The sequence below is a fragment of the Lynx rufus genome, unplaced genomic scaffold (genome assembly GCF_022079265.1).
Source record: "Lynx rufus isolate CCGP_SWC_20201006 ecotype Redwood Valley unplaced genomic scaffold, mLynRuf1.p SCAF_28, whole genome shotgun sequence".
Classification (NCBI taxonomy): domain Eukaryota; kingdom Metazoa; phylum Chordata; class Mammalia; order Carnivora; family Felidae; genus Lynx; species Lynx rufus.
This window is the reverse complement of record NW_025814843.1, coordinates 10,920,539-10,946,690: the sequence shown is the minus strand read 5'-3', so window position 1 is coordinate 10,946,690 and position 26,152 is coordinate 10,920,539. Positions and strand designations below refer to the sequence as shown.

Genomic DNA, 26,152 nt, shown 5'->3' with positions numbered 1-26,152 from the left:
CAGGATCCACCCCTTTGAAATGCCAACATCAAAGGAGATGGAGCCCCTCTCTTCTGGCTTCCGTGGGAGGCTGGAAGCCCGACTGGGGGGGCGCTCCGTGCTCCAACTTGCGGAACCAGCTGCCGTCATCAAGATACAAGAAGTCTGCTTTCCTCACGACGAGGCCTGGCAGGAACACAGACCGCCATCAGTTACCTGGGGGACTTGGGATGAATGGGGCGTGCCAAAGGGTGCCGCCAAGCCTTTTACTTGAGGACCGGTTACTCTTAACTTGAGATCATGCTTGTGTGTGTGTGGCTGTATGAAAGGGACCATTTCCTTCTGTCCGTGAGTCTCTTAGCAGATTGCCTGTGAGACGTGTCACGTTCTGGTTTAAAGCGTAGTCAATGACAAAACTGTTCGGGGGCGCCTGGGGGGCTCCGTCGGTTGAGCGTCCGACTTCGGCTCAGGTCATGATCTTGCGGTCTGTGAGTTCGAGCCCCGCGTCGGGCTCTGTGCTGATGGCTCCGAGCCTGGGGCCTGCTTTGGATTCTCTGTCTCCTCCTCTCTGCCTCTCCCCCCACTGGTGCTCTATCTCTTTCAAAAACAAATAAATGTTCGGGGCGCCTGGGTGGCTCCGTCGGTTGAGCGTCCGACTTCGGCTCAGGTCATGATCTCGCGGTCAGTGAGTTCGAGCCCCGCGTCGGGCTCTGTGCCGACAGCCTGGAGCCTGGAGCCTGCTTTGGATTCTGTCTCTCTCTCTCTCTGCCCCTCCCCTGCTCATGCCCTGTCTCTCTGTGTCTCTCAGAAATAAATAAACATTTAACAAAAAGACTTTTTTAAATAATAAAACTGTTTCTTTCTCTGCAATCTTTGTGGAGGGGTTCTCCTGGGTTGGGAATTTGGGTTTTTAACTGTATTTCCCCAACATAACCCACATGCTTAAAAAAGGAAAAAGAAAGGAAGTGGGAGGAAGGGCCTAGAGGAGTAAGACCCCTCATGGGAAACTGGGGTCTTTGGAGGGACACGGAAAACAGGGCAGGGAAGGGCAGAGGAATGTCCAGGAGTGACGCGGACAACATTCAACTGGGAATTGTTTCCAGTCTGTAAATAACAGAATGGTAGCAGATAACACACATTGGCATCGTCTAAGTGTTTTAAACGTATAAACTCATGTAACATATGCTCTACTTGGGCCTATTCTTAAATATTTACTTCCCCCTCTGCCACGTGACTTTGCAATGCACCAGACAGGGCAGAAGGGGCGTCACAAAGGGGCAGAGAAGCAGGTTCAAGTGTGGACTGACTTGGGAAGTAGGTATGAGACAAATTCTTTTATAGGCAAAAGGGACCTTTGAAGGGGGTGTGTGTGGAAAAGGTCAGAGCCAGCCACTACACAGGCTGGGAACGCGAGCCATTTTATTTGGGTATTACAGAGCGGGGCGGTCCCCCAAACTGGAGGAACCGGGAGCCTGCGAATGGCAGACGGACGGTGCTGAGCACAGAGGACACAGGTGGAGAGGAGTCTCGAAAATACGAGGGAGGACGACGCCCAGTGCAGATCAGACACTTCCGTGCAGTTTGGAGGCTGTTCTGCGGGTCTAGAAGCCCTCTTACCCCCAATAACCAACAGACCAAATCATTTTTGAGGGTCAGGCGCAAGAAAGCAGACTTACTTTGCTCTGGCCCAGGCCACCAGACATACACCCTGGGGGCCAAACGCTTATAAGTGACCCGGAGCCAGGTCTAGGCAGGGACCTGCGGGAGGCGTCTTCGGATTCCTGGATGACAAAGCCCCAGTCCTGGGGTCTACAGAGTCCCTAAGCAGCATGGGCCCCACCGCTGTTCCCTAGTTTCCTGCCCCGAGAGCCAGGAGAGCCACTCAGGAAATTGCTGGGGGAAGGAGGAAAGATAAGGACAGCAGGGAAGAGGACAAAAGTGGAACTTAATGCCTAACAAAAGCCACTTACATAGAAGGTTTGAGAAGAGAACAATTCTGGTTAAGGGAAGAAGGCATCAGGGTCAGTGACGTGAAGACAAAAATTAACCTGTTACATACTGAAGGCTAAGGGACTCCGTTCACCCGGAAAGGACCAAGGTCACGGGAACTGCCCGCCCGACTCCACGCTGCACCCTAACACCTGCGACCCTAACATCTGCACGCACTCCGAAGGGTGGACGCCAGGAGTTTGCGCCGCCCTGCCTCGGTGAGGCCTCTGTTTCTGGTGTCCCCGGGTCCTGCAGCCAGGACGTGTGAAAACGGCCCCGGGAAGGAGGGGGACCAGCCTTTGACCTGTCACTTTTCCAGGTTCTAGGGAACTAACTCCTGGTCATTTCTCGCAGGGCCGGGCTCCAACGCGGTAGAAACCAGGCGCCGCGGGCCCTCCGGGGTCCTTCTACCGGAGGCCAGCGCGGCCCCCCCCAGCCAGCCTTCCCCAGGTGCCAGCCCAGGGAGGCCGAGACCCCCTCACCCCCTCCTCCTCCTCCCCACTTTCCCGAAGGCCTGGAGCCTCATCCTTGCAGCCCCCGACCCTGCGGCCCCAGCCCCCACCCCTCCCCCCCTGGCCGTTGCGGCGGGCGCCTCCAGCCTCTCGGCCCCGCCCACCGGGCCCCCTTTATCTTCCCGCAGCCCCCCCCCCCCCCCAGCCGTCTCCTCCGCGCACAGGTTCGGGCTCGCCTGGGGCGGGGACTGGGGAGCGCCCGAGAGTTGCGAGGGGGCGGGGACGCAGGCCCCTCTTTAAAGGCCCGCGACGGGCCGGAGGCGCCCCGACAGCCGCCGGCGGCCCCGGGCGATCCCGACGCGCAGGCCCCGGAGCCCGAGCTGCGGCGGGACCGCCATGGGCCGCTACCGCATCGGCGTGGCCACCGGCGCCTGGCTCTTCTCCGGGTCGCACAACCGCGTGCAGCTGTGGCTGGTCGGGGCGCGCGGGGAGGCGCGGCTGGAGCTGCGGCTGCGGCCGGCGCGGGGCCAGGTCAGACGCCCCGAGCGGGGACCCCGACCTTGGCCGGGCCTGGGCTCGCGGCGGGAGGGCGGCGGGGACGCGGGCGGCGAGCGACGGCGAGGTCGCGCCGGCGGAGACAGGAGCCGGAGCCCGGGCCGGGCTCAAGTCCCTTCTCCCTCCGGTCCTCGCAGCCTCCCCACTGGGCTTCCCCAAGTGACCCCAGAGCCGGTGTCAATGCGGGATCGGAGGTCCCGCCAGAGGCTGCTCCGAGGGCGGGCGCGGTGACAGCTCAGGGCTGGGCCCATGTGGGCGACGACGCTCAGTCACTGATCGCTGACCCCCGCGGGCCGTGCCCCGCGCGCCCTCGTCCTCCCGGGCCCGCGCCGCGCAGGTGTCCGGAGAGGGGAACAAGGGCTGCCGTCTCTGGAGGCCTTGGGCAGCGGGGGCTCCGCAAAGGCGCCCCCGACCCCCACGAAGACGGCCTCTCCCCGGGCCCCTGCTCCTAAGTGTCGCGGACTGTGGCCCCCGCAGGAGGAGGAGTTCGAGCGCGACGTCCCCAAGGACCTGGGGCCCCTGCAGTTCGTGAAGCTGCGCAAACACCACTCGCTGGTGGACGACGCTTGGTTCTGCGACTGCATCACCGTGCGCGGCCCCGGAGCCTGCGAGGAGGCCACCTTCTTCCCCTGCTACCGCTGGCTGCAAGGCCAGGACGTGCTGAGCCTGCCCGAGGGCACCGGTGAGGGGTGGGGGGCGGGGAAGCGGTATGGACACTGGGGACCTCGGGGGTCCCCAGGAGGGGCTTGAAAACAGTGGGTGCTCGGCAGATGAGGTAGGGAGAAGGCAAGGATCAGGGAAAAGTTCTCAGTCCCCAAGTGACACACAGAGTAAGGCGACTGGAGGGGAAGAAGGATCTGGAGAGCCCTCTTCCAATGAGGGGAAGGGGCCTGGGGGCTGCAGCACTGATGGAAAAGAGTGGAAGGCAGGTCTCTGTGTGGCTGGACAAGTGAGGGCAGCGACAGTCAGGACAGCATGCGCAGCAGGGGACCGCTCGGGGAAGACCACGAACCAGGCCGAGAAAGCACGCAGACCCCTGGGAGGGACAGGGCGCACCCCGACAGCGGGCCGGAGGAGGAGGCAGTTCAGATTGGTCACTGTTCCAGACGAGTCCTGAGACCAACACGGACAAGGACGGTAAGGATGGGCGCCTGAGAGGGGGCTCCGACACAGGTGAGTGCGGGCACAGAGAAGAGCTGGAACCCGTCAACACAGACAGACTGTGCCTCTGAGGCTAAGAAAGGTGAAGTGAGGGAAAGAAGGCCAACCCAGCAGCTCCTCGATGGCTTCTGAAGACAGCCGCAGGTGTGACAGGTGAGGGTGCAGACGTGTGAAACTGAGCCAAGCTGATACGTGGTAGAAAGAGGTGCGGTCACAGGAGTGATTCAGATTTTATCAGCTTAATTAAGGTGATGAATCCAACCCCCGGTATTGATGAAATAGGGTCAGGGAGGGAAAGACAGGCTCACAAACATGGGGGACAACCATGACGTTTGTGTCTCAGGGCAAGGGCTGAGCGCAGAGGTGAGGGCCCCCGGGGAGTGCAAGGTCGGCAGGTCTGGGAAGCGCTCGTCTGGGCGACTGACTGATCACATGAGGCACAGGGAGAGACAGAAGCGACAAAGCAGAACGGGGCCCTCGGGCCCTGACCACCGTGGCTAAGATGAGGACAAGCAGGGGAGAGCCCAGGACCACGCAAAACCGTGTGGCCAATCACCTTTGTGTCTCCCCAGCGCGCCTGGCAGGAGACAATGCCTTGGACGTGTTCCAGAAGCATCGGGAGAAAGAGCTGAAGGAGAGACGAAGACTGTACTGGTGAGCCCTGTCCCCCCTCCCCGGGCCCCGCCCCTCTCGCTGACGGAGACACCCTCCCTGAAGTCCCCTCCTGTCTCCCAGCTGGGCCACCTGGAAGGAAGGGTTACCCCGGACGATAGCGGCAGAACGCCAGGACGATCTGCCTCCAAACTCGAGGTTCCATGAGGAAAAGAGGCTGGACTTCGAGTGGGCACTGAAGGCAGGGTGAGGAAGCCTGGGGCTCAGAGCGGAGAAGGGCGGGGAGACCGGACAACGGCGGCAGCGCAAGAGGGGCTGGGCTCACGTCCCCACACCCGTCCTAGGGCTCTGGAGACGGTCCTCAAGCGCGTTTACACCCTCCTGAGCTCCTGGAGCCGCCTGGAGGATTTTGACCAGATCTTCTGGGGCCAGAAGAGCGACCTGGCTGGTCAGTGGTTCCCCCAGGTCTCGATACGTCCCCGATGGCCCCGCTGGGTGACCCGCCCTTCACACCCCATAGTCCCCTTGACTCCTCAGACCCTGTCGGCCGACCAGGTCACAGAGGCCTCCAGAGTGACGAGCCAGGGGCCGCAGACAGGCCCGGGTAGGGCCTGGAGGGGAGGGACATCCGGGAGGTGACAAATACCCCCTCCTCCACTCCCCCTGGCCCCACAGAGAGGGTTCACCACTGCTGGCGGGACGATGAACTTTTCGGCTACCAGTTCCTCAACGGCGCCAACCCCATGGTGCTGAGACGCTCCGCCTCCCTGCCCTCCCGGCTGGTGCTGCCCTCGGGGACCGAGGCGCTAGGGGCCCAGCTGGAGAGAGAACTCCAGGTACTCGGTCTCCTTGGCCATGTGGGCGGGGGAAGCGGTGAAGGCGAGGGACCAAAGATGGGTCAGGGGAAGGGAGGCCTGGTCGCCCACTGTGCCGGGCTGCGGGGCCCCGTGCAGAGAGCCTAAGGATGACAAAGCGTGGAGATGGGTGCCGCGAGGAGCTCCCGGCACGGAGGGGAAACCGGACGAATTCCCAGGGCCCCGGCGGGGCCGGAGACGTTAGCAGGGACGATGACGTTCCCTGGCTGACGTCATACTCCCCGACAATGGCACCGCGGGCAGGGACGAAGGTGAAGAAGGCACCGCCAGTGGGCGAGACCTGGGGAGGCTGCCTGGAGGAGAGCAGGGTCTGGAAGGGCCGTGCGGGTGTGCACACGTGCCGGCTGGATTCGGCGGCGGCCGTGGCCAGGGGCCCTCTGTGCGGCGCTCGGACGAAAAGGAGACATTTGGACGGGAAGCGAAAGAGCGTTTGCCAAGCTGGTGGGGACCAAACACAGGGAGCAGAGCACCGAGGGGTGACGGCGAAGGGGACCGGCCAGCCTGGCAAAAGGACAGCTTCCGGTACCCGTAACACAGACCGGGCCGGACGCGGGCCCGGCTCTGAGCCCAGATCCGCTAACCGCACGTGACGCTCCGTTTCTCGGCTCAGCGAACCTGACGGGGTGGGACCAGACGCTCCGGGCCTGCCAGCGGGGCTCTGGTGCCGACACAGGATGATGGCAAGAAGCTAGATCAAGGCCGTCGCCTGGCCTCTGCCTGGGCCCCCAGGGGTGCACCGTCAACCGTAACCTTGGGCGCGTCCCTCCTCCTCCCCGCAGAGCGGTTCCCTGTTTGAGGCTGACTTCAGCCTGCTGGACGGAATCCCGGCCAACGTGATCCGAGGAGAGAAGCAGTACCTGGCCGCCCCCCTCGTCATGCTCCAGATGCGGCCCGAGGGGAAGCTGCTGCCCGTGGTCATCCAGGTGAGGCGCCCTGGGCGCCCCCTCCCCACACGGCTCTGTCCGCCCGACCTCTGCTCCCAGCTTCTTTGTCCCTCACCCCCACCTCACTCAGAGCGGCCGGTCCGCCTGTCACTCTTGGCTTGCTGGCTCACCCAACTGGAAGTTCCCGTTCTGTTCGAGAGCCATACTGGCCTTCTGGATTCTCACCCTGTACCCGGTGGTTCTCAAACTTTTGTGGGCATCACAGTCACGGGAGGGCCTGTTCAAACACAGGTGGCCGGGTCCCCCCACCAGACTTTCGGGTCCAGTAGGTCTGGGGGTAGGAACTGGGAATCTGCATTTCTAACAAGTTCCAAAGCTGCTGCTGGTTTGGGGGCCACACTCTGAGAGACCTCTCCTCTCTCTGGGGCCCCTGACTCAACACCCATTGTCTCGCGAGTCCCTTTCTCCCACGGTTCTCGACGGTCCGGTCCGTCACCGAGTCCTGCCCACCGTCTCACAAACCCAGCTTCTCCTTCCCATTGCCCACCCTTGCTCGGGCCCAGGCTTGCTGGGCCCCCTGCTTCTGACGCTCCTGCATTCGCCCCACCATCTGGGCACCGGTGCGCAGTGCAGGTGGGAGGCAGGGTAGGAGGGGGCCTTGGTCTTCCTCCTAGACCCTAACCTGCAGGGAGCAACACCTTCCGTACTTGGCCGTGGCCGCCCCCGGAGCCGAGCAGAATGCCACACAGCAGGCGGAAGTTCAGTAACTGTCTGATTTCCTTCTTGCAGATCCAGCCCCCCAGCCCCAGCTGCCCCGCGCCCCCGCTGTTCCTGCCCTCGGATCCCCCGCTCGCCTGGCTCCTGGCAAAGATCTGGGTCCGCAATTCCGATTTCCAACTGCACCAGCTCCAGTATCATCTGCTCAACACTCACCTGGTGGCCGAGGTCATCGCCGTGGCCACCATGAGGTGCCTCCCAGGGCTGCACCCCGTCTTCAAGGTACGTCCTCTCCCCTCCGTGCCCCAGTTCACAACCCCAGAGAGAGGAGACAGCCCAATGCCAAGTGGCGCCGCAGGAACACAAAAACGTTTACATCAGTTTGTGAACGAAAGCGGGGAGACGAGGAGCAAGACTGTACAGCCTGAAACCCATGTGTTAATGACGTCAAGTCACTTAACGTTTCTTCGGGAACGCTCTGAAATTCTCAGGGAGCTGACGATGTAGCGATGAGCCTGGAGTACAGCTGGAATGTTGTTAGTAAGACAGCAGCCTTGTCCCTGCCTTTGGAGAGTCACTGTTCGGCCAGGAAGGCAAGTGACGCCCCAGAGAGCCACCCGGGAGAACAGTAACTGGGCCTGGAATTTGACATCACCAGAGACAGCCTATGAGCACCACGGAACTCCCGGGGAATGTTCTGCTGCAACCGAAGAGCGTGCTGGGTCAGAACAGATCAAAAGGCCGGGAGAACGCCCCAGCAGGCTACCTGTACCTGCCCAGGACCGGCACACAGAGACACGCGCTGGCAAGGTGGGGGCGTGAATGAAAAGCGAAAAGAAGTCAGAGACTTCGTGGAGGGAGGGGACAACGGCCGCAGTGATCCCGGGTGGGAGACTGGAGACAGGCTGGAGGTCCACGCTCCCACGACACCTGGGAGCCCACAAGGTGGGGGGAACGCCCTAGAAGGTGGTGAAATTTTACAAAACAGCGAGTTCAGGCTCCATGGCTAGGCCGAAGGCAGCAGAGTAAGCCTCGTGCTTGCTTAAAAATGTTCTCAACGTCTTGATGGCACTTTAGGTACAGGGACATGGCGGGGAGGGACAAAGCTGATACCAGCTTCTGAACGAGGCTGGTTGTCAGCAACGGCAAGGTCAGGAGAAGAGCCGGTCTGGAAGCAAAGACGGGGTGTCCAGTTTTATTATTTTTTTTAAAAATTTTTTTTTTCAACGTTTATTTATTTTTGCGACAGAGACAGAGCATGAACGGGGGGAGGGGCAGAGAGAGTGGGAGACACAGAATCGGAAACAGGCTCCAGGCTCCGAGCCATCAGCCCAGAGCCCGACACGGGGCTCAAACTCACGGACCGCGAGATCGTGACCTGAGCTGAAGTCGGATGCTTAACCGACTGAGCCACCCAGGTGCCCCTATGCAATTTTTATTTATTTATTTTTTCAACGTTTTTATTTATTTTTGGGACAGAGAGAGACAGAGCATGAACGGGGGAGGGGCAGAGAGAGTGGGAGACACAGAATCGGAAACAGGCTCCAGGCTCCGAGACATCAGCCCAGAGCCCGATGCGGGGCTCGAACTCACGGACCGCGAGATCGTGACCTGGCTGAAGTCGGACGCTTAACCGACTGCGCCACCCAGGCGCCCCATGGGTGTCCAGTTTTAAATACGGGGCGCCGAAGTGTCGGCAGGTTGGCACGTGAGTCCCCGCCGTGGGGCTTCAGCTGGGGGCTTCCACCCTGCCCCCAAGCCTGGGCGGGCGCAGCCGCGGCCCCCACGAGTCCGGGACAACACAGACAAGAGGGACGCCAGCGTGCGCAATCGAGTCTCAGATCTTGCCGGTCTCGTGATGCCCCCGCGTCGCCGTCTTCCGCCCTTCTGGAGTGGGTTAGGCCTCTGTACACGCTCGCGACCCCCGTCACTAGCGCAGCCCTGTCCCCGCCTCGACCCGCTCATCTCTACGCTGCCCCGAGGCACGTCAGCCCCACGGGAGAGCGAAGCTGCTAACGTCACAAAGGTTCCTCCCGCAGCCTCTCGATCTGGATGCGGGGACAGACTGGAATCCTGACCTTGGCACCTCCCAGATGCGCGCTCAGGGTCCTTGACTCCAAGCGCGGATGACGGGAGCTCCGCTGTGGGTTTGTGAGGGGTAACGCCACGGCGTGCCACAGGCTGAGAGCCACAAAGCACATTCGCTCTTGTGATTATTGTGGCTGTTAGGAGGGTTGTTGGCCCTCGGGGATCTTCTCTCCCCCCGTGGACTTGGGGCTTTCTAGGACACTCAGGGATCACCGGGGTCATTCCCCGCGTGCAGCATCTACAGCGCAGATGAACCCCACACTGCAGGAAACCTGCACGTGACCTGGGCCGAAGTAACACAAAACAGTCTGAGATCAAAGAAACGCGTGTGGGGGTCAGACGGCCTTTTTCATGCCTAATAAAAAGCAGTTTCTTAAAGCTATTAAGATTAGAGGGGCCTAACCGCCAACCTGGGGCTGGGGCAGATGTGACGACGCCCCCCCCCCCCACCAGTGTAAGCAGGCAGCTCAGTATGGCCCCTCCCACGACTCACAAACCCCCCCCCCCAAAAGGCGCCTCCCCTGGACTGCAGCGCCAGATGGGGGCGTGGCTCTGCAAACGAGCAGAGAGGCTAATTTAAGCTAGGAGTATGTGCACGATAGAAATATAAAAGAAAATAAAAAGGACACGTACACTCAAGGCGGGAGTAATGAAGAGCAGTGGTAACAGCCGCAGCCGCAGCCTGACTCCCGGGGCAGCAGAGGGCACGAGAGCGAGTGCTCAGGGACGCACAGACAGGCCTGTCCCCGCAGCACCAGGGAGGAAAGCGTCCAGGGGGGAGAGGGCCACCAGGCCTGGCGCCACACCCCAGGAGGAGAGACCCCAGCGTGGCCTCCCTAACCCCCCACCCCCCTCCACCCCAGCTCCTGATCCCGCACATCCGCTATACCTTGGAAATCAACACCCGGGCCAGATCCCAGCTCATCTCCGAAGGAGGAATATTTGATAAGGTAAGGAGGTGACGGGCCACGGGGTGGGGCTCATCACCCAGCATTCCGTGACCTCCCGCCACTTTCAGGATCCCAGACGGTGGGAGTGTCCTGGCCCTAAACCCATGCGCCTGTCCCTCTAAGCTCGTGTCTTTAAATGTGGAACCCCACCTCCGAGCCCCTGCACACCGTGCTCGGTCTTCTCCCTCAAGGCCTCTCTTCTCTCTTGTCGCAGGCGGTGAGCACTGGCGGAGGGGGCCACGTGCACTTGCTCCGTCGGGCCATGGCCCAGCTGACCTACAGCTCCCTCTGTCCTCCTGACGACCTGGCTGCGCGGGGCCTGCTGGGAATCCCAAGTGCCCTCTACGCCCACGACGCCCTACGGCTCTGGGAGATCATTGCCCGGTGGGTGAGAGTGGCGGCTGGGAAATGCAGGGGCTTCGGGGAGGGGGCCAGCGGGGCTCTGACCTGAGGTCAGCATGGGACAAAACTCCCACACGAAACCTAGAAGGTCCAGGGGCGCCTGGGGGGCTCAGTCGGTTAAGCGTCCGGCTTCGGAAGGTCCAGACAGGAGGCGCAGGAGCTCAGTCCTGGGGAGACAGGAAGAGTCAGGAGGCAGCGGACGTGCAGGAAGGGTGGGCAGGTAAAGCACGGGGTCTGGCGGAGTCAGGGATTCTGTCAGAAGAATGCCTTTTTCAGCCGCGGGTCCAGAATTCTTTTTTTTTTTCCCCGTTTGTTTATATATTTATTTGTTTTAACGTTTATTTGTATTTTTGAGAGACAGAGACCGAGCAAGAGCGGGAGAGGGGGAGGGGCAGAGAGAGAGGGAGACACAGAATCTGAAGGAGGCTCCAGGCACGGAGCTGTCAGCACAGAGCCCGACGCGGGGCTCGAACCCATGAACCGTGAGATCATGACCCGAGCCGAAGTCGGATGCTCAACCGACTGAGCACCCAGGTGCCCCACGAGTCCAGAACTCTTAAAACTAATGGCACACGTTTCCTTCCTTTCTAAACTAGCGTTTGGAAAGAGCTAGGGAACGTCCCCCAAGACAACGCCGGTAAGACCTGTCCCCACAAACAGTGAGCGTCAGCTGGGCAGAGGCCGCAGGAAGGGAGTAGAGGTCAGAGGCTGGCGCCTTCTCCCCTCAAGGAGCTCAGCCCCTTCTCCTCTGGGCAGGTACGTGCAGGGCATCGTCCGCCTTTTCTACCACAGGGACGACGTCGTGAGAGGGGACCCTGAGCTGCAGGCCTGGTGCCGGGAGATCACCGAGGTGGGGCTGTGCCAGGCCCAGGACCGAGGTAGGACCCTCCCCAGAGACAGGAGCCCCATCTCGGTCCTGCCCCTCTGGGTTCAGGCCCCAACCCCTCACCACACCCCCCTCTCCAGCCACGCATGAAGCTTCGGAATCCCGTTCCGAACTGAAGATAATTCCAGATACCCAGGGACTGTCCTCCGCAGAGACCCTGGCCATCAATCTTTACTGCCATCCCCTAGCCCGAGTCACAGATGCCCCTAATCCGCCACAGCACGGGGGCCCGATAAGACCAGGACCACAGCCAGGGTGGGACGTGCCCGGGTCCCGATGGGGCTCCCGTGCTCTCCTCGTGGTTATTTTCCTACATGCGATACAAACGGGGTGAGTTTTCCACCGAGGCCCGGGGTCCGGCACTCAGCCTCCCCGCCTTCTCCTCCTGCTTCTGTGCACACGCTCTGGGCGTACTGCACACACCCACGGTGCACGGTCACATCTGGGGCACACTCAGCACCGTTCGCGCCTTGGCACAGACCTGAACTCCATGCACTGCCCCTCGGGGTCCCGGTTCCGAGGCCAATCGGGCCTCCCTTCCCCTCGGCCGAGATCTAGCCTCCGCCGTTGGCACCCCCACCTGCGCTTTAACCTCTGGGGAAGACACAGCTTTTCTCAGCCTTTGGCGGGTCCATCCTCCCTCTCCAGCACACACGGGCCAGCAGGGACCGCTTGAAATCATCCTTCGGGCATCCTGCGTCCGGGGAGCCGCTCTGGCCAGGCCCTGGGGGTACAGTGGGCGATAAACCAATGCCTACACTCCCCCTTCCGGGGCAAACTTTCCCTGGTACACCTCAGTCCCAGAAAACCCTTCTTCCTCTCCCTAACCATCTCCTCCCAACCACCATCTACATCTGGAAGATAAAAATAAACACTCATATGGCAGCTTTAATCTCCACCGACTGCCTCTCATTCTCTCTTTTCCCCTCTCCCCCCCCCCCACCCCGGTTCTCATGGTGCTCTTTGCCTAATTTTCCCGATAGCCTTTCTAGAGGAAATGTGCTAAAATTAAAAACAGCTTGAGAAAAGCAGTCAGGACCCGGAGTTCAAGGTCAGCCTCTGCCTTTTCCCAAAGATGGGATCCTGCCCAGCAGGTTAATCTCTCTGGTCTTTGATTTTCTTTTTTAATCTACAGAAGGGGAGTGATTATATGTTTCCCTTAACAGGATAATTGGGTCTCTGAGTCCCCACCTCCACTGTAAAACCAGTGGCCCGAGACAACCTTTGTGGAAACCCTCTCTTGGCCATGACACCACAAACACGGGACTTCTCGTAATCCTCACCTTGTAACTCAGACACTTATAATGCCCTTGTTCCAGAGTAGGAGGAAACATCCCTAAATTCTTAACCCCTTTTTGAGGCAGAAGATATTCTATCAGTCAGAGCTGTTCACCCCCAACCCTTCCGTAATAATAATAATTATTATTTATTGAGAATTTATAATGTATTAGGTGACTTCAATGCATTTTCTCTTTTATAAGGCAGGTGGCATCCACACTTTACAGGTGAAGAAACCGGGGTTCAGAGAGATTAAGTCATTGGTCTAAGGCACCCAAATATTATTGCTTGAACCTGAATTGAAACTCACATCTAATGCAAATATACTTGAATAAAGGAACAAATACCCATCAATGCCAAAACACAGGTGACCCTTAAATAACGCAGGGGTGAGGGCACCGACCCTCCCCCACACACCCAGCAGTTACAAATCTGCATCTACTTTCTGACTCCCCCCAAAACTTCACTACCAAGAGCCTACCGTTGACCGGAAGCTTTACCAGTAACATAAACAATCAATTAGCATGTATTTTGTGTGTTCTATGTTATCATATGCTGTATTCTGACGATAAAGCGAGCTAGGGAAAAGAAAACGTCAAGAAAACCGTAAGGAGCATACATTTGTAATACTGTACGGTAAATAACCCACACATAAGCGGACCTGTGCAGTTCAACCCCGAGCGGTGCAGACATCCCAAGACGTCAGCCTTCAGGTTTCTCCTCTCCGGCCGTACCCTCCAAACCCCCTTCCTCTCTGCCCAGGTTTCCCTGCCTCCTTCCAGTCCCAGAGTCAGCTCTGTCATTTCCTTACGATGTGCGTCTTCACTTGCACTGCCCAGCACGGGGCCATCAACCAGGGCCAGGTATGACAGCCGGCAGCCCGGGTCCCCGAAGGCAAGTGTCAGACCTTGGGATTCCCAAGGGAAAGACGGGGGTTCCAAGCAGAAGTACCAGGACCCTAGGCTTGCAGTTTCTTCCCCCAGCTGGACTGGTACGCCTGGGTCCCTAACGCCCCGTGCACCATGCGGATGCCCCCACCCACGACCAAGGAAGACGTGAAAATGGCGACAGTGATGGGCTCACTACCTGACATCCGACAGGCCTGTCTTCAAATGACCATCACGTGGCACCTGGGTCGCCGCCAGCCAGACATGGTGAGACAGGACTCTGGGAAAAGTCAGAAGGGAGACATGAGAGTGAGGGTCTGCATGCTTCTGCCTTTGGACTAGAAACTGACCGACGCTTTGTTCTTTCCCAGGTACCTCTGGGGCACCACAAAGAAAAGTATTTCTCAAGCCCCAAGGCCAAGGCTGTACTAAGCCAATTCCAAACAGATCTGGAAAACTTAGAAAGAGAGATCACAGCCCGGAATGCACAAGTGGACCTGCCCTACGACTACCTGAGGCCCAGCCGCATAGAGAACAGTGTTACCATCTGAGCTCTAGGGCGCCCCCGCCTGGAGGCCTTCAGATCCGCGCTAGTGCCGATGCTTCATCTGGAATTTCCAGGAGTCCAGTCTCTGCTGCTAAAGCTCTACTCTCTCCCCCCAACTAAAGCCCCCACGTCAGCATCCCACCAGTCCGGGGGGGCCGCAAACCTTTTCTGTAAAGGGCCAGCAATAAATGTCTCAGGCTTTGCAGGCCACGCGGTCTCTGTCACAACCACTTAACGGTCCCGAAACGGCACAAAAGCAGCCACAGACGATAGGTCACTGGAATGAGGTGTCACTGTGCTCCTGTAAAACTGTACTTATGAGCCGTGAAATATGAACTTCAAAGTGTCACAAAACGGTCTTCTTCTTTTGGCTTAGTCAACCATTTAGAAATGCAAGAAAACCTGGTGTTTTGCTGGATGGACCCGCACAGACTGTGGGCTCGATTTAACCCGCAGTGGGGGGACCTGCCTGGGGCTGCTCTGCGCTAGCCTGAGGCACTGCCCCGACTCTGCAAAAACGGTTCCAGAGGACCTCTCGGAGGTTTCTTGGATAAATCAACTACCTCAACTAATTCTCCTTTCCCCGGAGCTAGACTTCCTGTGGAGTGGCCAACTTAAATCTTCCTGCCTCTGTTTTTTGGCAACGCCCCCTCCACCCTGTTCCCCCTATTTGCACACCTACCCCAAAAGCCCTCGAGTAACAATGATGCTCCTGGGCAAAATAAACACCCGCGTGCCTTGATGGCTTCCCCCACCACCACCACCAACACCTCCACCAGTCTCAAGCATGGGAGGCATGAAATTCATGTCCCAAGGCCACTTTGCCAGCTCCTTTGGTATCCCAGGGTCTGTGTTTCCCAGGATTCAAGTTCTTTCTCACAACCTGTTTCAGAATGATATGCATTAAATAAATGGGGGAAAAAGTACCACAAAGTTGTTCTAATCACGGACACAGTGTTTCTTCGCGTTTGGTAACAAAACGTGACTTAAGGATTCCCGATGCTAAGAGCCCTTGGGGTCTCGGGATCAAAATAGCCCCTCTCGATTATGCGGTGGATCACTGCCCTCACTAGAATGGGTACAACGGGCTCAGTGGAAAACGGTGTTCTCCAAACACCCTAGCTCCCTAAACAATTCTCACAAACCTGCCCCTCGCCAGTGAAGTAGACAAGCTTTCTCCTCGGAGTGGGTGATCGATTCCCATTGTTAAAGTCTTGTGCCCTACACCTTATTCAAGGAGCCTATGATCACTTTCCGTGGTTCGCACGCAGCAGGGAAGCAAAGTGGCATCACTTTGGTGTACTTACTCCTTTCTCCAAATACATTTAGCAAGACCACTCCCCCTACACACACAGCATGTTCACGGAGTCTGTTTTCCCGAGACTTTTCCTAACGCCCCGCATTTCTCCTGGGTTTGGGCATCCAGAACTATTCAGTATTCTGCGTTTGGTAACAAAACGTGACTTAAGGATTCCCGATGCTAAGAGCCTTCAATTCTGAAGCCTCCTGGCCACGACTGCACGCTTGGCCTCGGGAAGGGGCTCCTATCTCCTTTCATCGTGTCAGAGTATCTATTTTTAAAGGCAGGGATGAGAAAAAAGGAGATAGAGGCGGTCTTTCTCGGTGTAAATCCCCATGTGTCACTTACCATGCCCCCCATCACGGGACACCACCCGCAACTAGCGTATCTGAGGGGGAAAATTCGAGTAGCTCCAATCCTGCGCGCCTCAGAGCCCGACGCCACGGTTACCACAAGCTCCGCCAGAGCTACTCCCTCCCCGGGCGCCGCTGCGCTGCTTCCTCGTCACGTGACGCGCAGTATTCGGTCACGTGGCGCGCTGGGTCCTCCCATTCCAGCCTGGGCCGGGGGGTGACCAAGAAAGCGGAGGCGTTGCTCCGACAATAATCCGCGCCCCAGCTACATAGATCATGAGGGGCTCCTGAGGGGCCGTCTCGGCCTCACACGCCTCCCGCTCCGCCGGAGATCCGGGAGAGCCTGGAGGCGCCCAGCGAAGTCCGCCCGGCGTCCCCCGGCGCGATGGTTGGGACCGGAGGCCACGCCCCCTCGGCTGCGCTCCCGGCGGCCCGTCCTCCGCCGCGCGAGCCCCCAAGTCCAGCTCGCTTTCCCCGGGCGCATCCGGGCCTTCGTCTCACCGCCTTTCCGCTCGGCACGCGACTAGGTGTTCCCCCGACCCCCTTCTCCATGGCGTCGCTTCTGTGCTGTGGGCCCAAGCTGGCCGCCTGCGGCATCGTCCTCAGCGCCTGGGGAGTGATCATGTTGGTGAGGGGACCGCCGGCGAGAGCCGGAGAGGGCCCGACGCGCCCCAGTGTTGGAGGGCTGGAAAGGCTGGGAGAGTCCGGGCCGTAGGAAGCAGCAGGCAGGCTGAAGGGGGAGGCTGATTACCCGCTGGAGGACGAGACACTTGAGATCGAGAAATGGGGAACTTAAAGGGGCGGGAGGGAGACGAAGCTGGGAACGGGAGCCGCGGCTGGTAAATTTGGAGACCCCTCAAGGTAGGAGGAAGACGAGCTGGGGTCTTGAGAGACGCCTGCGCTGAGTAGAGGGCAGTGGGGCAAGGGAGCGCTTGTTCCCGAAATGGGTAGCGGGGCCCTTGTTTCCCCACGACTACCCGTCCCCCTCCAGGAAGAAATACTCAGAAGGGCTGATTTCCTCCCCGTCCCGTGATAATGACGCCCCTGGACAAGAGGATAATCTGGGTTGCTCACTATTCCTGCCCTTGCACCAGCCGAGCCGTCTCCGTCACCGACTCAGCGCCCTATTCCTGGTGACTGAGTCCGAATCCGGCAACATCTACTCGAATCCCAGCTCGTTCCGGTAGTGCCCAAATCCAGATGTTGTGGCAACATTAGAAGAGGGAGGAGTTTAGACAGTGAGCAGGTTCGGTGCCTGGGTTCACCCACCAGACCATTCCCTCTTTTCAGATAATGCTCGGAATCTTTTTCAACGTCCATTCCGCTGTGCTAATAGAGGACGTCCCCTTCACCGAGAAAGATTTTGAGTAAGTCAGGTGGGAGAGGCGGGGCTGGGGGCGGGGTGGGAGGCGGCTGAACTGCAGTGGAACGGTAGGCGGGGGATTACAGGTGGCGGGGTGCTTGGGGCCCCGAGGCGAGGGAGCTGAGTGCAGACGGCTAGTAGTCTCCCTAGCGGTCGTGGAGTCGGACCTGAGTGGCCATGCTAAACCCACCGCTTTAGGCGTGGCTTCTTAGGTATATTCCTTGACTTCTCTGCGCCGCCATCCACCTCTGCCAAGGGGATGCTATCATAGGGGTCACCCCAGAGGGTTAGGAGGAAGCCCGAATAGTACGTGTAGAAGCGCCTAGAATGGTGGCTGGCACACCGTGCCCAGTAAATGTTGGCTGCTGGATGGTTTCTGACACTTCACTACCTAATCTTCCCCCCCCCCTCCCCAGGAAAGACCCCCAGAAAATATATGACCTTTACGAGCGAGTCAGCTACAACTGTTTCATCGCCGCGGGCCTTTATCTCCTCCTCGGGGGCTTCTCCTTCTGCCAAGTTCGACTCAATAAGCGCAAGGAGTACATGGTGCGCTAGAGCATCGTCGCGCCTCCCCTCTGCGGCCCCCTCCTCTATTTAAAGACTCTCCCAGCCCTCCCACCCGCGTCCCCACTCCGGCGCCCCCTGCGGGACCGGGTTTCCCCGCGCCGAGATTGAATCGCTCCTTCCCCGGCGGAGGGAGGCGGCCTCCGTGACCCCCCCCCCCCGACAATAAAGCGAAACCGCTCCCTTCAGCCTCGTGTCTGTGCTTGGGTCGGAGTGGGGGGGGCGGGCACGGGGGCTGGAGGCCGGCGTCCACACCCGTAGTCTCGACGCACCGACGGAAGTGGAGTGAGGCCGGGCCGGAAGTGAGGCGGTGTCTTCCACCGTCGGCCCTCGGCTCGCCCGGGACCGCCCGAGCCTCGGCTGCTGGCGAGGGCGGGGAGCGGCCGAGCGGGAGCCAATCGGCGGCGGCGGAGGGGGCGGGACTTCCTGCGCGGGGGCCCGAGCGCCTCGGTCGCCCGGCTCCGTGGTCCCGGCCAGGCGGTGGCGGCGGCGGCGGCGGCGGCGGCGGCGTCTCCGTGAGGAGGCGCGCGGGACCATGACGTCAGCGTCCACGAAGGTTCGCCCTCGCTCGCGGACAGCGCTCCCTGGCGGCCACGGGAGGGCGGCCCCCCCCCCGTTGGTGCCGACTCTTCCGCCCGAGGCGGGGGGCGGGCGGGAGCCGGGCCGGGGTGGGGCCAGGGGCTCCGGGCGGGCGGGCGCTGGGGGGGGGGGGGGGTGCGCCGGCCCCCCGTGACGCTGCCCCGCCCCCAGGTCGGGGAGATCTTCTCGGCGGCGGGCGCCGCCTTCACGAAGCTCGGGGAGCTGACGATGCAACTGCATCCCGTGGCCGACTCTTCCCCCGCGGGGTACGTGAGCGCGGGGCGCGCGGACTCCGTGGGGCCGGGACAGGTGGCAGCTCGCCGGTGTGAATAAAGACTGTCGGATGAGGGAATGACAGGTAGCAGCGCAGACTGGAGGCTCCAGACCCGGAACCCCTGCCGCGAGCCGGCGGCCGCAGAGCCCAGGGGGTCCCCTGCGCACCGCGCGCGGGGTTCTGTCCCTGAGACCCCCGCGGGTCGGATGGGTCTGCGCCGGCTGCTTACAGCCGCCGCTTCACGTGCCTGGGGGAGAGGCTTGGGGGTCCTCAGGATTCCCACGGGGCGTTAAGAGCTTTTATTTGTTTATTTTTTAAGAAAGCCCTCTTTAGGGATCCACGGAAGGGGCCCCAGGGCCTGCGGGGGAGGCTTGGGGGCTGGCTGCGCACCCCCCTTCCCACTTTCGCTGTTCCCCCTTTCCCCTCTGACAGCGCCAAGTGGACGGAGACGGAGATAGAGATGCTGAGGGCTGCTGTGAAGCGGTTTGGGGACGATCTTAATCACATCAGCTGTGTCATCAAGGAACGGACAGTGTGAGGGAGGGTGGCCGGCAGAGGAGGGGGGGTGGGCACTGTCTTCCACCGCACCCGAGCCAGCCCGAGGTCCACCTTCCCGAGAACTCCCTTCCAGCTCGACAGCCCTCCTACCTCGCTGCCGGCTCTGTTAGCACCTCCGCGAAGAGTTTGGTCAGAAGTTAACTGAACCGCTGGGGTAACAGGACCTCCCAAGAATTTAATCTCGGGGCGGGGGCCGCCTGAGATCCCCAACAACCGGAACTTCTCTGGTTGTTTGCGCGGCTCCTTGGAGGGGACATTGTGATTCCGAACGAGTTGATCAGGATCCGCTAATAAGTTCCCCTCTACCTGTCGGTCGGTCACCAAGGTTCACCTGGGAGCCTTCCGCCCTGGAAGAGAATTAGGACTCGGGCCTTTCCGCCACTCAGCTCAGGGAGTCCACTCTTCAGATCCCAGCCGCCCTAAGCGCGTGCAAAGCCTCAGGAAAACGAGAACCCTACCAAAGGGCCGGGGCCCTAACCAGATTCTTATGGAGGGGCTCCCAGTGTTCCTTCAGAATGGCCCATTACCCCTTCCCTCCCCTCCCTTCTTCCTTCAGTCTCCCCAGGACTCCCTCCCTAACCTGCTCTGTCTTCTCTTCAGGGCCCAGATAAAGGCCACCGTGAAGCGTAAGGTGTACGAAGACTCCGGCATCCCTCTCCCGGCCGAGTCACCCAAGAAAGGGCCCAAGAAGGTGCCATCTGGTGTCTTGTCGCCTCCTCCAGCCGCCCCTCCACCAAGCAGCTCCAGTGTCCCTGAGGCCGGGGCCCCCCCCGTAAAGAAACAGAAGGCCGGTGAGGGCTGTGGGGCTGAAGGTTCAGTGGGAGAATCGGGCTTGGGCCAGGGAAGGACAAATGTCCCTTCCTCTCCCCGTCAGGGTTCCCAGAGAGTGGCTGAGAGGGCAGAGGGAGGGGGAGCTCGAAGCTCTGGGAAGCTGGGAGGCAGTCGGAGAACCTAGAACCCAGTTGATGTCCCCACCCCCCCCAGATGTGACACTCAGCGCTCTGAACGACTCGGACGCCAATAGTGACCTGGTGGACATTGAAGGGCTAGGAGAAACCCCTCCGGCTAAGAAACTCAACTTCGACCAGGGTAGGCGTCCTCCTCCTCCCACACCAGCTATGGGGCTGGGGGCGGGGGGTGGGGGGAGTGCTCACTCGGATGGTAGGGGAGGGTCTCCACAGGAGCCCCCTGCCCCCTCGTACAGAGGTTCTGGAAGAGAAGGTCCTCCAGTCCACGCTGCGGGGGACGGGCTCAGCAAAGAGCCGGGTGGTGTGGGGGGGTAGGAGTCGCCTTGGAGGCATACTTGGGGCTCACCCCGTCTCGGCCCATCTTGCTTCCTGTTCCAGACAGCCTGACCCTGGATTCTGGCCTTCTCGTGACCTCTGCTGACCCTCCTCTGCTCTCTCGCTGAGCCTTCCACCTCTGACCCCTCTCACTGTTCACCCTGGACCTGTGGATCGCCTGGGACTCTGAGCGGGCCCGCAGAGCACGGCCCACAAGGCTGCTGGGGCTGCGCACTCCGCTGTTCCCGTGTGAGCGTCTACCCCCAGCCCCTTTGACCTCCATCGGACGGACGTTTTTATACCAAAAACAATAAAGATTCTCCTCTCAGCTCCGTGCCTACAGCCTAACATCATTGGAGCGCCACGGGCGGGTGCCTCTCCCCTCAGCCCCACGGGGCTCAGCCCCTTCTGGAAGTTCTCACCACCCTGCCTAGAGCAGCACAGCCAATATTGGCAGACTCTCTTCCCAGTGCCAATATTTCTGTGCTGCTAGAGCCAGGGGAGCTGGGCGTGGGCAACAAAGACTCCACTTTGCTCTCCGAAGGCAGAACTGAGCTCCCAGGGTCTCTGGCAGTCAGTATTCCTGAGGCTGCCCTGGGGATCTCAGAGGGGCGTATTTCCAGTGCTTTCATCCCCCCCCCCACACACACACAACACCTCACAAGAAGGCCCAGATGTTTTCCGTGTCGCTTCTCCGGGGTGGCCTCCCCGGGCCAAGCCTCAGCGGTGCCTCCCCCACCCTCGCTCTAACACCACAGTGTGGTTTGGACGTGGCCACAGTGCCGTACAAACCACAGTGTGCTGCTGGGGCGGGGGCAGGACCGGGGTGGGTTGAGAGCACGGGACGGGGCTGCGAAGACCCCGGCACCCAGAGCAGGGACATAGACAAGGCTCACGAGGCAAACGTGGCCCCAAGAGGGGCTGGGAAGAATAAGAAACGGGGGCCGGGCGCCGACGGGGGCCTATGGGGCGAGCTCGCAGTGGTGATAAGACTGGAGCCATCTTCCCTCTGCAGGAGCTCTGCTCAGGGGATCCCTAGGGTGGGGTCAGGGGCAGAGGAAGCGGGGAATGACCGTGGGGGCCAACACACTGCCTGCCGACTCCCCGAGGCTTCCTGTGTCCGTCCCTCCCCTCCCTGGGTCAGAACCCAAGAGAAAGCAAGGAGAGACAGAAGGCCGAGGACAGCAGGGTTGGGAGTTGGCAGTCCAGAGGTGGTGGGGCCGGAACATGGTCGGGAGAGGGGGGCCGGAAGTCGCCCTGGGCCCTGGGCCTGCCACAAGATGGAGGTCCAAGGCAGGAAATGGAGGCCAGGGGGAAAAGGGGAGCAGCAGGGCCCAGGAAGAGGGCTGCCTGGACCTGGGGGCCAGGTACTCAACCCCCAGCACTGTTCCAGCTCCCCGCCGCCCTCCGGGACCCCCGCCCTGCCCCCTGCGACCACCCCCATCAGCCCATCCAGCAGGCCCAGGAAGGCGGGCCCACCCCAGAAAGCCACGTTTAAGCTGAGACACACATGCCCGTCCCCACCCCCACCCTAGGCCTCCCCTCAGCCTCTTCCTCCTGCCCAGGACTTGATTTTTAGAAGCACCCCACAGGAAGCACAATCTAGGGGCCCAGAGGCCCTCCACAAATCAAAATAACATCCTCTGAAACCCTGAAGTCTTCCTTCGTCCCATTCCACCCTTTACCACCACCCCCCTGCCGACACACCCCCCAAAACTCTTAGCAATCAAAAAGATCTAAGATGGTGGGTGTAAGCAGTCTGCTTGGGCCCCGGGGGGTGCCAGACCCCCTCCCTTGAGACCCCTGTCTGTCCTCTACCAAATCCTGCCAGGGCCTCCTGGTCCTCACCCCCCCCTCCATAGCCCCCCAAACTGAGCAGCTGCCCCCAGCTCCCAATTCTCGGCAGAGCCTTTGTGGGGGTGAAACAGAAATCAAACACCATGCTGACGGCCGGGGATGTTGGGGGGCCTTCGGGACTCAGCCTTTGGTTTCCACCTGGCGGACTGCACTCGAGGGGCACAAGAGAAAGCCTCTCCAATCGTCCCCCCACTTCCAGGACTGACAAAGCCCAACCCCACCCCAACACGCACCTCCAAACCTCCCCCCCAACCGCCACGTCTCTCCTGAAAACAGGGGACACTTTCCTCCCCACTTACCTCAGCTACTCTCCCCTGAGATCCTGGTCCCCTATTTTGAAGGGAGCAAAATTTGGGGTGCATCCCTCACATTTGGGGTGCAGGAGAAAGGAGCCGCCCCAGTCGCATCGCTGGCCTCCTTCCTCTCGGCTGGCTCAGGGAGTGGGGAGTGCCCTAGGGAGGGGGGACCCCCACAAGAGAGCTCAGAAGGGGGTTCCTCCATTCCCAGTCAGAATTGGGGACACCCCCCCAAACCCGTCCCAGCCCATCCGTCTCCAACTCGGCGGGAGAGGCAGCTGCAATGCCCCAGTCAGATTCCCCCAACACTACATTCCTCACCCCATCTAGAGGGGTCCCGGGGGCCCCAAAAAATCCCAAAAAAATCTAGGATGTTGGCAGGACGGTCCTGGACCAGCACCCCAAATTTGGGGTCCTCAGATACCCCCGTTTTTTCAGGAAAATTCCGTCTTTCACCTGCCTCCCGCCAGCCCTGCTCTGTCCCGATGCCAATTTTGGAAGTCACTCCCTCCTTCCTCCTCCCCGGCTCTCCAGGCCCCCCCGCTCGGGGGCTAGGGTCCAGGAAACCTGGCTTCCAGACCGGGGGGCACTCCTCGAAGGGCTAGGGGCCAGGAGGTCAAGCTCATAGCCCCAGTCTCAGGGAAGCAGGAAAGCCCGATCCTCCCCTCCCCTCCCCCCTGGCTGGTCTCCGCGGTGGTTTAAGGAAAGTCTGGAGGATTGGAATCTGCCATTGCTGTTGCACAGGCAGGTTTTTTTCCTTGGGTTGGGGGGGTGGGCGGTGGGAGGGAGAGAGGGGAGGAGAGCCGAAGAGAGCAGGGACCCAGGCGTGCAGAGCTGGCCTGAGTCACCCCCTCGCCCCTGCTGCCGTGGGGCACCCCTCCCCCCTCCCCACCTCACCCACATTCCCAGTGCTCTATCTGCTTCCCGTTTGGGGCTCTTATCCTGGAAACTCTGGGTACAAGAATCACCTCCTCGTACCCCCCACCACCACCTCTCCTTGCCAAAGTTCCAACAGCACTGCCCAAGCCCGGGATGTCCACTTTACCACGGGACACCCCATGTCCCCCCACCTTCCCGGAAAGTGAGGTGTGCTCCCTTAAGAAATTGGGGTTCCGAGTCTGAAACCACCTTTTCTCCCTCAGATCTATCCAGGCCACATAGAAATACGAGGAGATACCCCACTCACTCACTACCTTTCCAAATCTCTCCCTTCACATCCTGGGCGTAATTGGGGGTCCACCAGAAAAAGAGATTTCTAGAATCCAGGGTGAGAGGGAGCTATGAGCAAAGGACATCCCACATCAGCATCACGCTCCAAATTAAGTGAACCTTCAGATCAATCTCCCCTTGAGACCCATCCCTCCACTTCATCAAACGCACCCAAAGAGTGGCAAAAAAAAAAACACCCCCAAATAAGGACACCCCAAAACTTTAGTCTCTCACCCTGGGCCCTCACCTTGTTTCTCCCCCTGGAAAAACCTTCATGGCTATCTATGTAAACAGTGGACTGTTCCCCTCAAAGTAAGTTTCCACAACATTCAGATATAAAGCTTTGCTTCCCCTCAGTGACCCCTGGTAGCAGAAGGCCTTCAAACTTGCTCCCAGGTCCCTATTATGTCCTGCCTCAGGCTAACAAAAAAACCCTCGAAGTTAAATTTCACGCCCCCCAAATCTAACCTGAGCCTCGAAACGCGTACGGCTTCCCCACACAGACTGTACCCCAAAGTCAGCACGACTGCTCTACTTGAAATCAGATGGTCCATATACACCGATGACTATGAATCCCCAAAACAAAACCCTCACCCACCCCCTGAAGACCATCTAGAGGTTTGTCCTCATATTCCAAGCTGACAATCTCCAAATTATGGGTGTCAGAATCCCCCCAAACGAATGTAGCTTCAGACTCAGCTCCCTCAAACTTACCATTGGCCCTCGGGGCCTGAATTCAGCCGCCAGTGCCCAAAACAGTCAAATGAACTCAATACCCGGTCATAAACGTGCACTCTCCACCAACTGACCAGATAACGCAAAATCGACTCCAGCCTGATCCCCAAGGGAGCCCCCAGGCGACCTCCCAACTCCAAATTGAGCAGAGACCGAAGTAACCCTCACAGACAAAGGCCACACCGACCCCCACCCCATCCCTGGTGGTCCTGGATTCTCAATTTCTCAGCTGCTCTTTCCTGCACCCAAATAAAGACACCCTCAGATCTGAAGAGGAGGACCCCAGGCCCGGATAGGCAGCTCCATGGATAACGGGTAGATGTCCCTGGGCACCTGTAGACTGTCCTGAACACAAATGCAAGTCCTGCTTTGCAGCTAGCCTCAGCTCTGCCTCCCCCGCCCCCGCCAAATAAACACTGCCGCCCCCAACGTCCCCCCAAACAAAATATGAGGGTGTGACCCGTGCCCATCTCCCAGATGCCGGGACCTAAATTTAGGGTTATCGGCCCCTCCTTCCCTCTCTCCCTCCTGTTACCCTGAGACCCTCCCTCCCTGCTTTCCTTTCTCCGTCCACCGCGCCCAAATTTCATATTAATGTTCACTAAAAATTCACCCCTACGGGCAGATTGATAGGGTCTAGCTAATTAGAAAAGAAAACCCTGAGCACCCAGGGCTCAGACCCAGAGCCCGCGGATTTCCAACCCCGGCCTCGGAGGGAAGTCCCCGCTGTCACCTAGCTCTCCCTCCCTCCGCCCAACCCCAGTCCCCTCCTAGGAGACAGAGGGACAAAATTAACCAGCGCAAAGGGGAGAACGAAGGTTTCAGCCGCTCAGACCGAGTGGATCCTGCGTCCCGGTCCGAGTGGACCCCAGCCGGGTGGAGACGGCGAGGCGAGGCTAGTGCTCGTCCGCCCCCTCGTGGAAGGAGTCAAACATTGCCGGGTTTTGCCTACTTGCCGCGCTGGACCCCGGCGTCCCGCCAGCCTCCGAGCGTAGCCGACGGGCGGGTGCCCGAGGCCCTAGTGAGCTGGGATTGGGGGAGGGCGAGCGGGCTTTGGGCGGGAGTCTGTCTCTCTGGATCCCTAAAAGGATTCAGGAGAGAGTTGGGAGCGAGAATCCGGACGCCCGGGTCTCCTGAGCGTCTCTGGGCCCCCACCCGGGGCTTTCCCCACCTCCTCGAGGGGAAGCAGCTGGCGGAGCCGTCCGGTCGCAGGACAATGGAAGGAAACGAACTAGAAATCATATCCGTCCCCTCCCTAACCCGCCCGATCAGAGCCCCCCTTCTTGCAGGCACCGCTAGAGGAGCCTGTCATTCACACGACGACCTCCCGCTGTCTTGAGACCCCACGCGAGTCCACCATCGCCTCCCCACACCTGGTGCCTTGTTGGGCGCCCCTTTATCTCCTGGATACCTTACGTCGGAAGGGGGGAGTTTCCCTGTATTCACTCTCCGGGAACAGGCACCCCCTTCCAAAAGCCAACACACCAATTTTCGCTGCCCCAGGCCCCTCGACGAC

At 60.1% G+C, this 26,152-nt stretch overlaps 3 protein-coding genes across 10 annotated transcripts; all 3 read left to right on the top strand.

The window, feature by feature from the left end:
• The first annotated feature begins 2,727 nt into the window (after positions 1-2,727).
• Positions 2,728-14,472, top strand: ALOX12 (arachidonate 12-lipoxygenase, 12S type). 5 transcript variants are annotated; one of them, XM_047090065.1, is made up of 14 exons: positions 2,730-2,951; positions 3,453-3,657; positions 4,709-4,790; positions 4,872-4,994; positions 5,093-5,196; positions 5,424-5,584; positions 6,403-6,546; positions 7,297-7,506; positions 10,176-10,262; positions 10,477-10,646; positions 11,457-11,542; positions 13,591-13,691; positions 13,812-13,982; positions 14,087-14,472. In XM_047090065.1, the coding sequence occupies exons 1-14, from the start codon at positions 2,817-2,819 to the stop codon at positions 14,264-14,266; spliced, it is 1,959 nt and encodes a 652-aa protein (XP_046946021.1). In that variant the 5' UTR covers positions 2,730-2,816; the 3' UTR covers positions 14,267-14,472. The 5 variants fall into 5 exon arrangements, with proteins under 5 accessions (XP_046946023.1, XP_046946022.1, XP_046946024.1 ...); XM_047090064.1 differs by having other exon boundaries at positions 11,421-11,542; XM_047090068.1 differs by lacking the exon at positions 14,087-14,472 and having other exon boundaries at positions 2,729-2,951; positions 11,421-11,542; positions 13,591-13,722; positions 13,812-13,896.
• A 1,725-nt stretch (positions 14,473-16,197) lies between these two features.
• On the top strand, positions 16,198-18,033 carry RNASEK (ribonuclease K). 2 transcript variants are annotated; one of them, XM_047090073.1, is made up of 3 exons: positions 16,332-16,543; positions 17,206-17,282; positions 17,695-18,033. In XM_047090073.1, exons 1-3 carry the CDS (start codon positions 16,466-16,468, stop codon positions 17,834-17,836), a joined length of 297 nt encoding a protein of 98 aa, XP_046946029.1. In that variant the 5' UTR covers positions 16,332-16,465; the 3' UTR covers positions 17,837-18,033. The 2 variants fall into 2 exon arrangements, with proteins under 2 accessions (XP_046946030.1, XP_046946029.1); XM_047090074.1 differs by lacking the exon at positions 17,695-18,033 and having other exon boundaries at positions 16,198-16,539; positions 17,206-17,283.
• Positions 18,034-18,296: 263 nt separating this feature from the next.
• Positions 18,297-20,867, top strand: CUNH17orf49 (chromosome unknown C17orf49 homolog). Of its 3 annotated transcripts, none has more exons than XM_047090070.1 (6): positions 18,298-18,401; positions 18,596-18,690; positions 19,131-19,232; positions 19,857-20,047; positions 20,241-20,345; positions 20,607-20,867. In XM_047090070.1, the coding sequence occupies exons 1-6, from the start codon at positions 18,381-18,383 to the stop codon at positions 20,609-20,611; spliced, it is 519 nt and encodes a 172-aa protein (XP_046946026.1). In that variant the 5' UTR covers positions 18,298-18,380; the 3' UTR covers positions 20,612-20,867. The 3 variants fall into 3 exon arrangements, with proteins under 3 accessions (XP_046946028.1, XP_046946026.1, XP_046946025.1); XM_047090069.1 differs by having other exon boundaries at positions 20,603-20,867; XM_047090072.1 differs by lacking the exon at positions 19,131-19,232 and having other exon boundaries at positions 18,297-18,401; positions 20,603-20,867.
• The last annotated feature ends 5,285 nt before the right edge of the window (positions 20,868-26,152 follow it).